Consider the following 14,461-nt stretch of genomic DNA (forward strand, 5'->3'; position numbering starts at 1 on the left):
TTTACATGTTTCGTCAATCACATTTTGGAACTGTGTAACACCTTCGCACCCACTCCGCCCAGCCAGGTATTTTTTCAGGCAGGACTCAAATCCAAAACCTAGGGTTGCAGCCTCATAGCACATACTACTGCTGTTAAGTGTCCAAACATTTGGGTTCATTGAGGCTGACATATTGCCTATTGGTGTCTAATACAAGCACACGGGTGAAACAGAAAGCATGGGAGAAGGAAAGAACTCAACTTTCATACATGCAGACAATTGTACCTTTATATAAAAAAAAACTGCTGAACATGTGCATCCAGCAGATGAATATAATCAATCACAACATGAAAACTGATGCTGTGAAAAGAAACAATTATAGTGGCTAGTTCGGCGATCCTCCAGTCAACGCATATATAAAGAGAAACAGACTAATGTAAAACTCACATGATGCTGCTGCTCTTTCTCCATGCCCATGGAACCCAACAGGAATACCATTCTTGTCTTATTCTTCCATCAAAGATGCACTTCAATTAGAAGTAGGTGAGGTAGAAACAGAAATACGCTTAAGGAATGCAGCGCTGATAGAGGGGCAACGCTCCCAACGCTTCACGTTCAGCATTCTCTCTCTTCACCTGCAAAGTACAAGATATATTAAAACATTGTTCATGAGAATGTCCACTACACACAAAGGCAAACACCAAGAGCCAATAGTCTGGTTTAGAAAATAGAACCCCAAACAAAACAGACTGCCAAAATACAAATCATAAGAGTACCACCTTACTGGGTTAAATAAGCAACAGAAACCAACAGAAGAGGGAAAACCAATGCTTCCTAATTCACATCTTTGTTGAAAAATTTACTTTTGTGATTTGCTAGGCATATTGAATTGAATATAAATGATGCAATAATTTCTTCTAAATTACTTGCAAAGAATATGCTAAGAAGCATGGACATGCCCAAACAAATATCGGACATGTGCAAAACATGTCCAAATGTTTTCCAAATTGTTTTAGAGCAGGACAGAGTCTCTTTATGAGGGTAAAACTGTGTACATCTTACCCTCTCTAGACCCATTTTAGCAGGAGCCTCATGCACCGGGTCGCCTTTTTTTTTTTAGAGTTGAAACACTCTTTGGATTCTTGGAGAACATGTGTCTAATCACTTAAACACACAAAACACAGTAAATATATAGATAGCCAATTGTAAAAATTAAAACAAAACATAATTAACGTGGCATGAATTAAAACTGGAAAATTGGCGTGGCACCAAAAGGCTCTCTTTTTTCATATTAGAAACAAGCAAAGACAGTGAAGAATGACATTAAAGCAATCAAAACACCAATCATGCAAGACTTCCCACAAAAATTCGTATTAAAATAAAATGTTTATTTCGATTTGCTATCTTATGAGCAGTGATATAATAAAGGAATAACAACTACAACAAAAAATTGTGGTAATTTTCCATAATAAAATCATTAAACCTAAGATAAGTAATAAAATCAGAATAAGAAATAATAGATAAAGTCAACAATACTATCATACATTAAAAGGATGAAAACTAGTTATACATAAGAAATTGAAAGCAATATAGCAAAAGTACACGTAGTACGCATATAACTTAAATATCTAAGCACTTACAAGGGCCAACATATCTTGAAGATAACTCCTAAATGGCGTCTGCATTTCCTGTGAGAAAGTAAAGTGAAAACATTAGTTGGGAACTAAAAAAATTAATATGCTTCAACACCAAAACTCATCTATTCTTAGAAATCATCATCAAGCATATGAACAACCAGCAGTTTGACAAATGTTTTTACTTTTTACAATCAATTTGTAGGACAAAGTTCAAGGTGATACATCCTCATAAAAGAGTTCAAATAATTACAGAAAAAATCTCATTTCATGAAAAACAAGCCCAATTTGAGATGAACATCACACACATGCGCGCGCGCGCACACACACACACACACACACTAGAAGGATTGATGTTTGGAATTACAAGTGTGGGTGAGAGAGGTTAGAGGCGATTGGTCGTTGACCTCTGGAAAGATGGCAGGCATTTCAATGGCCTAAGATCACCAGAGGTGGAAGAGGAGAAGACCAAGGCAGGCTTAGAGAGGAAAGTGGTGGCAATGAGAGACTTTGAACACTTTGTATATGTTGTATGAATCTTGTTGTTCTTGTTATGATTGTGGCTGCATTTATGATGCCGTTATATAGACTCCAAGAGTATTCGAGCCCAAGCAACTTTAAGACGGGTGGCAAGTTCTCATCGACTCGACAGGAGAGTGATATCAACCCCACTAGCTGTGCCCTATGATTCAGGTCCTTGGGAAGCCTACATGATAGGAGCTACAAGTGTAAGTATGATATCTTGAGAGGCGTATCATATATGCAAGAGTTGTAAGGTCTATGTCCCCTTTCTCTAAGCCAGGTCAAGGTTGAACTGTCACTGCAGAGACAGTTACATGACCCTGACGATCCCGAGGTCTTAGCCTTCAATTCACAATCCTCCAATGATCCCAAGCAGGAGTGCCTAGGTCCTGCTCCCAACCTAGACAGCCAAGGGGGTGAATGCATGGGTAAGCCAATGGCTCATCTGAGCAATTGAGTAAACATGGGTGAGCCAAACATAAGTGAGCCAATGGTCTAACTATGTTGCTATGGAGCTGGGGTGAGTGGGCAGAGGATATATTTTTTATGAGTCATGAAGGGCCATGGAGAGATCTAGGTGAGCTAGCTCTATCAAGGTGAGTTGCGGTCCTATTTTCATACTTGGTGGTGTGCATGCCCCTGCTTAGGCTAAGCATATAACCTCAACTCATCGTGATGCCTCAGGGGTCTGCCACGTAGATGTGTGATGGTGATGATGTGACGCCCATAGGGCTCACCACGTGCCAAGCACAATATAGATATCCACAACAAGCATCCATGGTGACAATGTCCCCTCCAAGCCCCATCCATATTCCTTTCAACCTCCCTCTTGTCATTTTAAAAAATTTTAAATTTAATTGAGTCAATTCATTCATCCACACTGCATTAATTTGGCCCAAACAACAAATGATCAAACCATCTCAGATGACCTTTCATTCTCTAATCTTTGATTAATCTCACTTCTGAGTTCTATGAACACATTCTTCTACTAATATATATCTACATACATACATATATATATTGTGTCTTGCTTGTAAAAGAAACCCTGGCCTCTTCACCCCACATGCCCAAATTCAGGGAATATTCTTTTTAAACATTCAGGTACATATTCGAAAGGAATAGTAAGCTACACAAGCTAGAAAAGAAGAGAGAAGCTTGGGTAGCAAAAATTCAAGGATTTTACAGATATTTACAGACTTAAACAGAGTACATCAGAAAATAAAAAACAACTGAGAATGGCAGCTTTTGTCCGCATCATTCTTTTGTGGGGTAAGACATAATTACACCAAATTTTATTATTTGTTGCATCCATCCAAAGACGGTTCTCATAATATTTGGTTGCAAACAACAAACTCCAATATGGATAAAGCCATCCCCATGATGCAACAATTGCAATATCCACAGATCATAATAAAGAAATAAATGAACAAAACAGCCAAGACTTGGCAGTCCAAAAAAGAACAAAAAGAGCAAATTACAATAGCAGTCGGTTACCCATTCCGATGAATAAATTAACATCCGGGATACCTATTAACCGAGAACAGTGTCTGCTCTCCAACTTGGGTGCCAAAATTTCAATGCCAATGTTTGAATGGCTTAACAATAACTTGAATGCCAAAATTTCAAAAGGATAACTGGCAGCCACAGTCCCCCATTTTTCATGGGAATTGGGACCTTCCACTCATGTGTACTCTGTGCAAGCACACGTGTGTCTATGTGTTGGACACGCCACATTGTTTTAATATTATTTTTTTGCAAAACACGTTAAGGACACTTCATTGACACCTGGGACATGCATGTCCAGTGTTTTAACACGCCTCAGACATCTGTGAAGATTTTTTTATATAATTTTAGAAAATTGATTAGGGAGTAAAATAAAATATATGAAAACAAAGTGGGAGGAAAGTGAAAAAAATAAAAATATACCCACATATACATTGATATTTCTTATATTTTTGTGCCCTAAATTTATATTCAATATACATAGCAAATAAAAGTACATAAAAAAAAGTGTTTTTTTTTTTTTTTTTTTTGGGGTCATGTCTCCGCTGTGTCCATATCCTATTTTTTTCAAAATCATTGTGTCCCATGTCCATACCCAAGCATGTCTATGCATGTTTCACGCCCATGCCTCTTAGATTAGAACATTACCCAGCGGTGGTCTCCCTCTAATCAAGGGTACTATAAAGTTAAGATTGATTATGCGAAGTGACTGCTCGTCCTCTTTGGTATTTAATTTATACAAAGTGTCAAAAATATAGTATTATCCTAAGACCCTAATGAAGCAAATAGGCAATTGATGAAGAGTATTAAAAGGAGGTTATGAGTGAAGAATCAAAATTACCATTTTGTCAAGGTTCCTACAATTCAGGTATTTCATGTTTATAAGCATGCATGGCTGCTTTCCAACAACTGAAAAGTAGAGCAGGGCACAGAAAGGAACAAACGATTCTAGTGGGTTCAGTACAAAGGATGGTGCTATTCCAAGAGCATGATTCTCACAATTGGCGGGAAGAACATTTAGCTAAATGAAGATCGAGGAATATGACCTGCTATCCACATACCACATTTCACACACACACACACACGGAGGGTATAATCAAGGGATATAGGTTGGAATTTCAAAATCAAATAGGTCAATTCAACCAAAAGCTTATCAAATATGCAATCTTGTTAAAAGATTACATTGTTTGGTAGTATAACAAATCACCATTATGAACGGTTAGGATTCTTATAAGTGATTGCACATACTCATCACTAACCTTAGAAATTCATCGCCCTCTGGTTTTTCATAATTATCTAAAAAGCCACACAACATGGTTCGAAGAACAAATCAATAGGAAACTGGAGGGCCCTCAAAATTTTATGTTCTTTTGTTTTGGAAGCAACCAAATGAATATATAAACCTGCAGTCACCTAAGATACCAACACAAGTAAGTACATTTAACTAACGTGAAAGTTTTTATTGTTTCTTTAGTAACTAAAAAAGATGCACCTTAAGACTTGACTCTTCTGCTCAAGGTTTTAAAAAGCGGCCGCAACCGTTACGTAACGCCGTTACGTAACGGTTTTGGTGGTTACCGCTACCCATTACGGCCGCTTTTGCAGTGTGATTGAGATTCACAGGTGTGTTGGCCGTAGCGGCTACCGTAGCGGTCATAATGGTGCCGTAACAGCCGTAATGGCCTATTACGCACCGTTACGTAACGGTTCCAAACTATTTCTTTCGAAAAAAAACACACAAAAAAAAGCTAAAAATGGGGGAAGAGGGATAGAGAGAAGAGGGAAGATAAAGAGAGAAAATGGAGGAGCAAGAGATAGAGAGAGAGAAGAGAGAAGAGGGAAGATGAAGAACGTGTTATTGATTCGTTGAAGCTGTAAGACCTATGTTATTCTATTCAGCTGCTATCACTCAACCATTTTGTTTGTGTGTCCAGTGTTTTTAAAGGCTCAAGGCGCACTAAGACGCTGAAGGTCTCTCGGGGCCTAAGCGCAAGCCGCAAGGCGAGGCGCGGACTTTATTGAAGTAAGGCGCACAGTCTTTGTAAAAAATAGAAAAATTAACATAGACTAATCATTCATAGTACTAAAACAATTTTTTAAAAAATAAAAAGAAATCAAGATTCAAGACAAAATATAGAATAATTCTCAAAGCCATGAAAGTGCATATTACATAACATTCCAATTTTCAAAAATCAAATAATCCACATTCAATAAAATAAAAACAAAAACATAAACACTAAGGTGTCGTTTGGTAACACTTACGTTTTCAGTTTTCTGTTTATATTTACAAAAATTTTAAAAACTCAAATAAAAACTTGTTTGATAAAATTTTTGATTTATAAATCAGTGGTCTTAGTTTATAAATTTGGCCAAAAAATGAAAACACAAAAACTGTGTTTCCATTTTGAGTTTTCAGTTTTTTTTTTTTTTTTTTACCACCGAATACTAGCCACCACCCGCTACTATTTTCCACCACCATCTTCCGCCACCACCACCCACCCCCCACCACCTGCCACCACCACCACCACCACCACCACCACCCACCACCCCCCACCACCACCCACCAGCCACCCACTCGCCACCACTACCCACCCCTCACCACCACCACCACCACCACCACCCACCATCCACCTGCCATCCACCCATCACCACCCACCACCCGCCACTACCATCTTCCGCTTGCCACCACCACCCGCCACCTACTTGCCACTACCACTTACCACCCACCTGCCACCACTATCCACCACCTGCTACCACCAGCAACCCACCACCACTAGCCACCTGCCACCCACCCACCACCCACCTGTCACCACCACCCACCATCCACCACCACCCACTCGCTACCACCTACCACCCGCCACTGTCACCTACCCGCCCACCACCACCACCACCACCACCCGCCACCTACCCGCCACCACCCACCATCACTCGCCATCTGCCACTTACCTGCCACCACCACCCGCCACTGCCACCACCACCACCACCACCGCTCACTCGCTACCACCCGCCACTGTCACCCACCCACCTACCATCACCACCGACCCGCCATCCGCCATCCACCTACCACCACCACCCATCATTCGCCACCACCACCACCACCCACTCGCTACCACCCGCCACCGTCACCCACCCACCCGCCACCGTCACCCACCCATCCACCACCACCGCCACTTACTCCACCACCTACCCGCCACTACCCACCACCACCCACCATCCACCACTACCACCCATCACCCGCCGCCACCACCACCACCACTCACTCGCTACCACCCACCACCCGCCACTGTCACCCACTCACCCACAACCACCACCCACCCGCTATCACCCACCACCACCAGTTACCCACCACCCACCGTCACCACTTTCCACCACCATTTTTCGCCGCCACTTTCCATTTCTCACTCTTTTTTATATTTTTAAAATTTTTTAAACATTTTGTCAATTACCAAACACGTTTGTAGTTCATGTTTTTCTAAAAATAAACAAAAATCAGTTTATAAAATTTTTGTAAATATAAACTGAAAACGTAAACGTTACCAAACATACCCTAAACATCCAAAACAGAAATATCCAACAAATACCAATATACGTCTTAACGCTTAAAAACATCAATATCAAAAGAAAGGGTAGGTTAGGTCGGTATCGGTCAATCATCATCCTCAACATCAATGGCAACATCTTCTTCTCCATCGGTTGATTTATATTCCTCAACATCTTCCTTCTCTATGTCATCTGAGCCCGCTTCCTCTTCATCTATTAATTGAAGTGGAGTCGATGTTGATGATTTAGATATCCTCAGTTGTGCCTTTGAGCGTGACCTTGTTGCTCTACTTGCATAGCTACTTTCTTCTACTCCAGAAGCTCTAGCAACAGTGGCCCACGTCAAGCCATCATCATCATCAAACACAGGCTCATTATCTTCATCTGATTCTCCATCCATCCATCCTCCCACGCAACCACTCATTGCTTTCATCAATATTTTGCAAAGATATGGGATCAAGAGTGTTGCGCATGTTATACCTAAATCTCAATGTTCTATTGTATTTGACATACACTAAATCATTGAGACGTTATTGTTCCAATCTATTTCTTTTCTTGCTATGAAGCTGTAAATATTAAAAAGATATTAAATTCTATATAATGAGAATAAAAAATATTTGAATTGAACAAAAAATTAGTTAAAATGTTAAATACTCACATGTTCGAATACACTCCAATTTCGTTCACAACCCGATGAACTACATGTTAGGCTAAGGACTTTTATGGCAAAAGTTTGCAAGTTTGGAGTATAAGAACCATATGATGCCTACCAATCAGCTGCGATAATCCACTAGTTAAAAATAACTGTTACCAAGTATTGAGTTTTATTAAAAATTTTACTAAAAATAAACTCTATGAATCTATAATATATTACCTGGTGCTCTTGTATTTCTTTGCCTAATCGCAACAGACTCGCCAAAAAGACTCTCAGCCTTCATATAAATACTCATCTCATTAGTGATCAAATCTTGAACAGTGACATGCGGGACCAACCTTTGCATGCATTCATAAAACCCATTCATCACTTCATGATCTTTTTACACCTCTAACGCTTTTGGGTAAAAGAATTCTGGGTTAAGAAAATGCGCAGCTGCATGTAAAGGCTGATGCAATTGGACATCCCATCTTTTGTCGATGATTTTGAAGATTTCATTATACTTCTCTTCTTTATGATCAAATGAACTTGCAATGCATTCTTTTGCCCCATCCATTGCCTCATAAATGTATCCCATGGGAGGTTTCTTCTCGGTATCAACCAATCTAAGCACTTTGACAAGAGGACCCGAGACCTTAAGGGCAAACACAACAGTATTCCAAAATGAAGGCATCAACAAAGTTTGTACCATTCTTTTACCTTGTGGCTCCTTTGCCCATTTGCTTGAGGTCCAGTTTTCGGAGGTGACCATTTTTCTCAAATTATTTTTTTGTTGATGCATCCTAGACAAAGTCAAAAAGGCGGTTGCAAATCTAGTTTTTGCAGGCTTGATTAAATTCTTCAAATTTGTATAGCGCCTCATCATGTTTAGCAACGTAAGCCGATTGTAAATGTAGCCATGTACTGCAATACCCCTTTCAAATGTCTTTTTCAGTCTATGTATCTTGAAAATGTCTTCTAATATCAAGTCCAAACAATGAACAGTACATAGTGTCCAATACAAGTGTTCATACTTAGCTTCCAAAAACCTCCTTATAATGTAACAATAACAAAGAATTATTATTTTCAAGTTTTTAAATTTTAAATACAAAACAAACTATGAGTAAACAATTTTGATGTAAAGAAAGAGGAAATATTCTTGCTCGCCAACACATTAGCTGCAGCACTATTAGTGATAACTTGCACCACATTCTCTTTTCCAACTTTCTCCACAAACTTGTTTAGTAATTCAAATAGCTTTTGCCCATCCTTTGAATAGCTAGAAGTATCAACCGACTCATGGTTCCTCTTGGACAATTAACTAAAAAGTTAATCAATGTCCTTCCTCTCTTATCAGTCTAACCATCAGCCATTATGGAACACCCGTATTTTGCACAATCTTCTTTATAATTCTTCATCAAATCTTCAATATGTTTCACTTCTTTTTTGAGTTGGGTAACCCGCACTTCATGGTAAGTCGGTGGCTTCATACCGGGACCATATTGGCCAATGGCTTCAATCATTGGTCCAAAACTCTCATAATTTACTGCATTAAAAGGGATACCAACATCATACATCCACCTTACAAATCTTTGCACTGCCCGAGCTCTCATTTCTTTTTTGTAAGGGTCATTTGCATCAATTTTGGTTTGTTTTCCTTTTGCTTGGTCTCTTCGATTTTTCACCACTGATTCAAGATTGGGTGTGACGTAAACATCCATAGGCCCTTTTCTCTTTGGCATTTTTGATTTGGATTTGGATTTGGATGAACCTTGGCTACTACTTGTCAACTTACGGTGTTGATTGACATTGATCTCAACGACATCATCATCTTCATCTTCATCTTCCCTGTCCATGTCATCGAAATCAGGCAACATGTTCATTTCTTCTTTTTGTGTCCTTTTTTTTTACATGAACTCTTTAATCTCTTCTCTTACATGAGAAGGACACTTCGGGCAAGCAGTGAAATTCCTATAACCTCCCGTGAGGTGTTGTTTCACCCGATAAACACCTCCATTTGATACTTTACCACAAAAATTACACTCGAACTTGTTTAAATTATTCTCCTCTACCAAATGGGCATATTGCCACGCCAGATCTTTTCTATTACTTTCCGATGTCATTTTCTACACAACAAATTTAATAAAGGAAAAATAATTATATTAAAAGAATAAATGGAAAACAAATTTAATCCCTAACAGATAAAGGAAAAAAAAAAGACCAATACCACATTGTATTAATTAATTATTTGTAATTTTTTTCCCTAACAGACAAAGGGAAAAAAATATCAATAGCATATTACAAATAATTAATTATTTGTGAATAATTAATTATTTGTAATTTTTTTTCCTTAACAGATAAATTCTTCTCTTACATATTACAAATAATTTTTTTTCCCTAATTTTTGTAATTTTTTTTTGTAAATTCTTCTCTTACATTTTTTTTCAGAGACTCAACTCAAATAATTGAAAAAAAAAAATTAAAAAAGAAGAAGCAAAACAGAGCACTGAAGAAGGAGAGAGAGGAAGAGTCGAAGGCAAAACAGAGCACTGAAGAAGTCAAAGCCCAAAAAAAAAAAAAAAAAAAAAACTGAAAGTCGAAGCAGAACTGTAAGTCGAAGACGAAGAAGAAGGAGAAGGGGAGAGAGAGTCGAAGTCGAACCTGCGAAGCTGAATTCGAACCTGCGAAGCCAAAGTCGAAGTCCAGTGTCGCAGTCACAGTCACAGTCGTAGTCGCAGTCGAAGTCCAGCTCCAGCAGCCCAGTCGAAGTCGAAGTCGATTGCAAGGCGAAAGGGGAAGAGACGACTTCGATTAGGGTTCATCTGAGTCATATTTGGCTCATATGGTACATGAGTTGTAATCCTCTGTGATTACGAGCCATTCGAAAGGTTCATCTGAGTCGTTAGATCAGATCTACATCTTAAACAATCAGTTGTGCCTAGGCGAGAGCCTTGCGCCTCTCTCGCCTGGCTCAAGTCGCGGCTAAGGCGCTCACCTGGCTCAAGTCGCCTCGCCTGGGACCTGTACAGGCGCAAAGGGTGCGCCTCGACTCGCCTTGCGCCTAGGCGCGCTTTTCACAACACTGTATGTGTCTATCTATATATTGTTTGAAAATAATAATAATAATAATAATAATAATAATAATAATAATAATAATAAGTGTGATTATTATCTATTTGGTTTGGTTAAAATATATATATATATATATATTTAGGCTCTTATTTATTCTCTTATTGTCATTGTTTATCTTATATATGATAGTTAGTGATTGATTTTTTGTATAATATAAAGTCATTAATTATTAAAATTAAATGTAAAAAACTCAGTTTATAGTGATTTAAAAATATGAAATATATTAGATAATACTTAAAAATTTATAAAAATTGATCAATATTTATTTTAAACTCAATAAATATGATCATGGAAAAAAAATATGCGTATTGGTAAGTTTTTTTCAAATTGTGCGAAAAATAAAAAAATTCACGGTTCTGATTACCGCAACCGTTACGCTACGGCCTTTACACCCCGCAACCGTAACCGCGCTGCCGCCACCATTACAGCGACCGCAACCGCTTTTCAGAACCTTGTCTGCTAGTCAATTTCGGTTAAACAGCTTCTTCTAGTTTCTTTCCTTCCCCTAACATCCCATCTAGATTGAGGGGTTGAGCGAGAAAATAAAAGAAATGGAGAGAGAGAGAGAGCTATTATAACTTGCTTGGATATTTGGAAAGGTTAGAAATGGTGAGAAAGGAGGAAAAGAAGTCTCTTAAAACTTCTGTTTCATTTCTCATCAAAATTGGTAAGATTTGGAGAGAAACAAAACTTGTTGTATATAAAACTTTCATAATACTTATTGTCTGTCCTATCTAGTTATATTTATATACTATCTATACTACTACATATAGCAGACAACTCACGAGGTTTTGAAGCTTTGCAATGCCTATTTTCCCGAGAAATTATTCATCCTGGAGCAAGTCCAAGTGGTGCTCCAATTGAGTAGTTATTGGTTTAAATCATGAGACCTATTACTTTATGTTAGAATTTTAGGAGACAAATTGATAAGTATCAACCTGTAAACGGAATGGAGCATTACTCCAGGAGCATTGAATAATTTCTCCTATTTTCCCCCAAAAATACCCATACTATTAATTGCTTCAGAAAATAACTGCTAACAGTTATTAGATTCAGTCGTCATCTTCATTCATCAAATCACCAAAGTGTAAAATTACAAAAGCATTCTGTTTGCACCCACCACTAGTCTATCTAAAAAATGCAAAGCAATTAAAATGAAAAATGTGTCCACTTTAATTTCTTCTCATATCATCCAAGCAAAATGGTGAGAAACCACATTCATTTCTTTTTCTATTCTCACCAAATGGACTCTAATAAATGTCATCATCAATGAAACAGATTATTAGAACAAATCCTTATCCTTCCTTTACCTATATTTTCTGAGCAATTTACCACATTTTATCCAGATACCAAAGAGAAGCAATCAGCTTGCTTGGTTCCATTTTTCCAAAATCACTTTTTAGATAATTCTATTTTCTTATTTTTCGTATTTTTTTTTTGTTTTTACTGAATTTTTTTAATATTTTAAGCATTTTTTTTTACTTTTTAGACACACCTAACATAAATATAACTAAAAAGTAAAAAATTTGTAAATTTTTAAAAAAAAATTCACTAAATACCAAACATACAAAAAAAAATACAAAAATTTAGTACATTTTTTGTATTTTTATGTATTTATTAATTTTTTAAAATATTTTTTCACAAATTTTTTACTTTTTAGATACACATCTAAAAAAAGTAAAAAAAAATACTTAAAATTTTTAAAATATTCACTAAAAATAAAAAAATACGAAAAAAAAAAAAAAAAAACTCAATTTTCAAACTCAAACCAAACAAATATTTTCTGTGAAAAAATTCGTGCATTTTCCCAGCATCCAAACAGAGGGAGTCAAAGAGAGAGATACCTGCAAACCATTGGGGAGGTACTCGTGCTTCATGGAGAGGTCCATGGCACGCTTGAGGCGTTGGCTCCTCGCGTCCACGATCTCTCGAGGAAGGCGATTCAAAGCTTCCTTCACGTCCAGATCGTAATAGGGGTCGTACAGATCGTCGTATCGAAGACCTTCACATACACATTAACGAATCAAAACAAACATATATTGAAACGGAAAAAAAAAAAAAAAAAAAAAAACTATGATATTGAATCTATCGGGCAAACCGTATCTGCGGAGGCGTGTAGAGACAGATTTCATGTGTTGAGCAGCAAACCAGTTCTTCTTTGGGTCTACGAGCCACTTCGACAATGACGACGCCATTGCACTTCACCTTCTCTCTCTCTCTCTCTCTCTCTCTATCTCTCTCTCAACAGTTTTGATATCCCTGCGATCTCCCCTTCTTTCCGGAACCAAAATTGGAATAAGGCCGTTGCCCTAGGAAAACGGTGTCGTTTTCGGATTTTTCAAATAAAATTTCAATTTTCAATGTTTTTTTTTTTTTTTTGTGTCTATTTTTTTAAAAAATAAATTCATATTTTAACCCGTATAAATGATGATTCTTAAGGGTGTAAAAATGATTTGCCCGCTTGACTAGGTTCAAAGAACCCAGCCTAGCCTAGCCCAGCCTGGCCCGGCTCGGCCTTTTCCCATCTAGGATGTAGGCCATATTTTTTTGATTTTGCCCGGCCTTAGGCCTGACTCGTTCAACACCTAACGTCACCTTTCAAGTTATTTTGCTAAAATAATAATAATAAAAAAAGGTCAAGTCTAGGCCTGGGCCCTAAAGCTCGTTTATCCTTGGGTTTGAGTTTAGGTCTGGACCTAGAGTTTTTAGAACTACATCAGCTTGATCGGGCTTGATTTTGGTAAAAGCCTGAGGCTAGTCGAACCGGTCTGATTTTACACCTTTAGTGGTTCTATTAGAGCAAAAATGCTTGGTAGTTCGAATTTGTATGGTCCGAATGATTCAAATGTATCAAAACGACGTCGTTTTATCCAAAAAACGACGTCGTTTTATCCAAAAAACGACGTTATTTTGAGACATTCGAGTCATTCAGACCATGAAAATTCGAGCTACTAAACATTGTTGCTATTGGAGCCATAAAGACATTTGTTGGTGGAAATTCTTTAGGTTTAAATTTAGGCCTCGTTTGGGGAGTGGCTATTTTAGCCAAAAAGTCAAAAAATCAACTAAAACTTGTCACAACACCTTTCTACTTTTCTGCATATCTTTTCGTAAAAAGCCAAAAAGTTACTAAAATAGCCTGTTCCCAAACCAGGCCTTAGTTCTATAAAAACCACCAATCTATTCAAAAAAAAATTTATCTGTTCAATTTTTTATTTTATCTATTCAAATTTTCATATACATATATATAAAGAGAGAAAAGAGAGAGGAAAAGGGGTATTTGTTCAATTTTTTTATCTGTCCAAATTGGCATTTGCGAAAACAACCCAAAAGACCCATCGACATGAGTCCGGATCATCTATCACCCTTCATACTTCGTTTTGAAGCAAAATTTCAAAATAAAATAAAAATAGAGTAGCAAAGCAGAACCTTCCTTCCTTTATCTTCTTATTTTTCTAGCTCTTTTTTTTCTTTCTGTAAAACTACCAACTCACCCATAGCCGAGCTCCTTTCTCTC

General features: G+C 37.6%; 1 protein-coding gene across 1 annotated transcript; it reads right to left on the bottom strand.

Annotated features, from left to right (window-relative positions):
* Window positions 1-245: 245 nt before the first annotated feature.
* On the bottom strand, window positions 246-13,270 carry LOC114280190 (cytochrome b-c1 complex subunit 7-2, mitochondrial). The gene is made up of 4 exons (XM_028222519.2): window positions 13,043-13,270; window positions 12,789-12,946; window positions 1,620-1,667; window positions 246-614 (listed from the first exon to the last, which is right to left on the bottom strand). The coding sequence occupies exons 1-4, from the start codon at window positions 13,137-13,139 to the stop codon at window positions 546-548; spliced, it is 372 nt and encodes a 123-aa protein (XP_028078320.1). The 5' UTR covers window positions 13,140-13,270; the 3' UTR covers window positions 246-545.
* Window positions 13,271-14,461: the final 1,191 nt, after the last annotated feature.

This window comes from Camellia sinensis, chromosome 11 (assembly GCF_055761805.1).
Source record: "Camellia sinensis isolate YWXY chromosome 11, ASM5576180v1, whole genome shotgun sequence".
Classification (NCBI taxonomy): Eukaryota; Viridiplantae; Streptophyta; class Magnoliopsida; order Ericales; family Theaceae; genus Camellia; species Camellia sinensis.

Excerpts from the sequence above, each read along its gene's own strand:
- LOC114280190 (XM_028222519.2), bottom strand. The coding sequence starts at position 13,139 with ATGGCGTCGTCATTGTCGAAGTGGCTCGTAGACCCAAAGAAGAACTGG. Across the intron at positions 1,668-12,788 it reads ACCTCCCCAATGGTTTGCAG|GAAATGCAGACGCCATTTAG; the intron begins GTATCTCTCTCT and ends ACTTTCTCACAG. Across the intron at positions 615-1,619 it reads TTCAAGATATGTTGGCCCTT|GTGAAGAGAGAGAATGCTGA; the intron begins GTAAGTGCTTAG and ends TGTACTTTGCAG.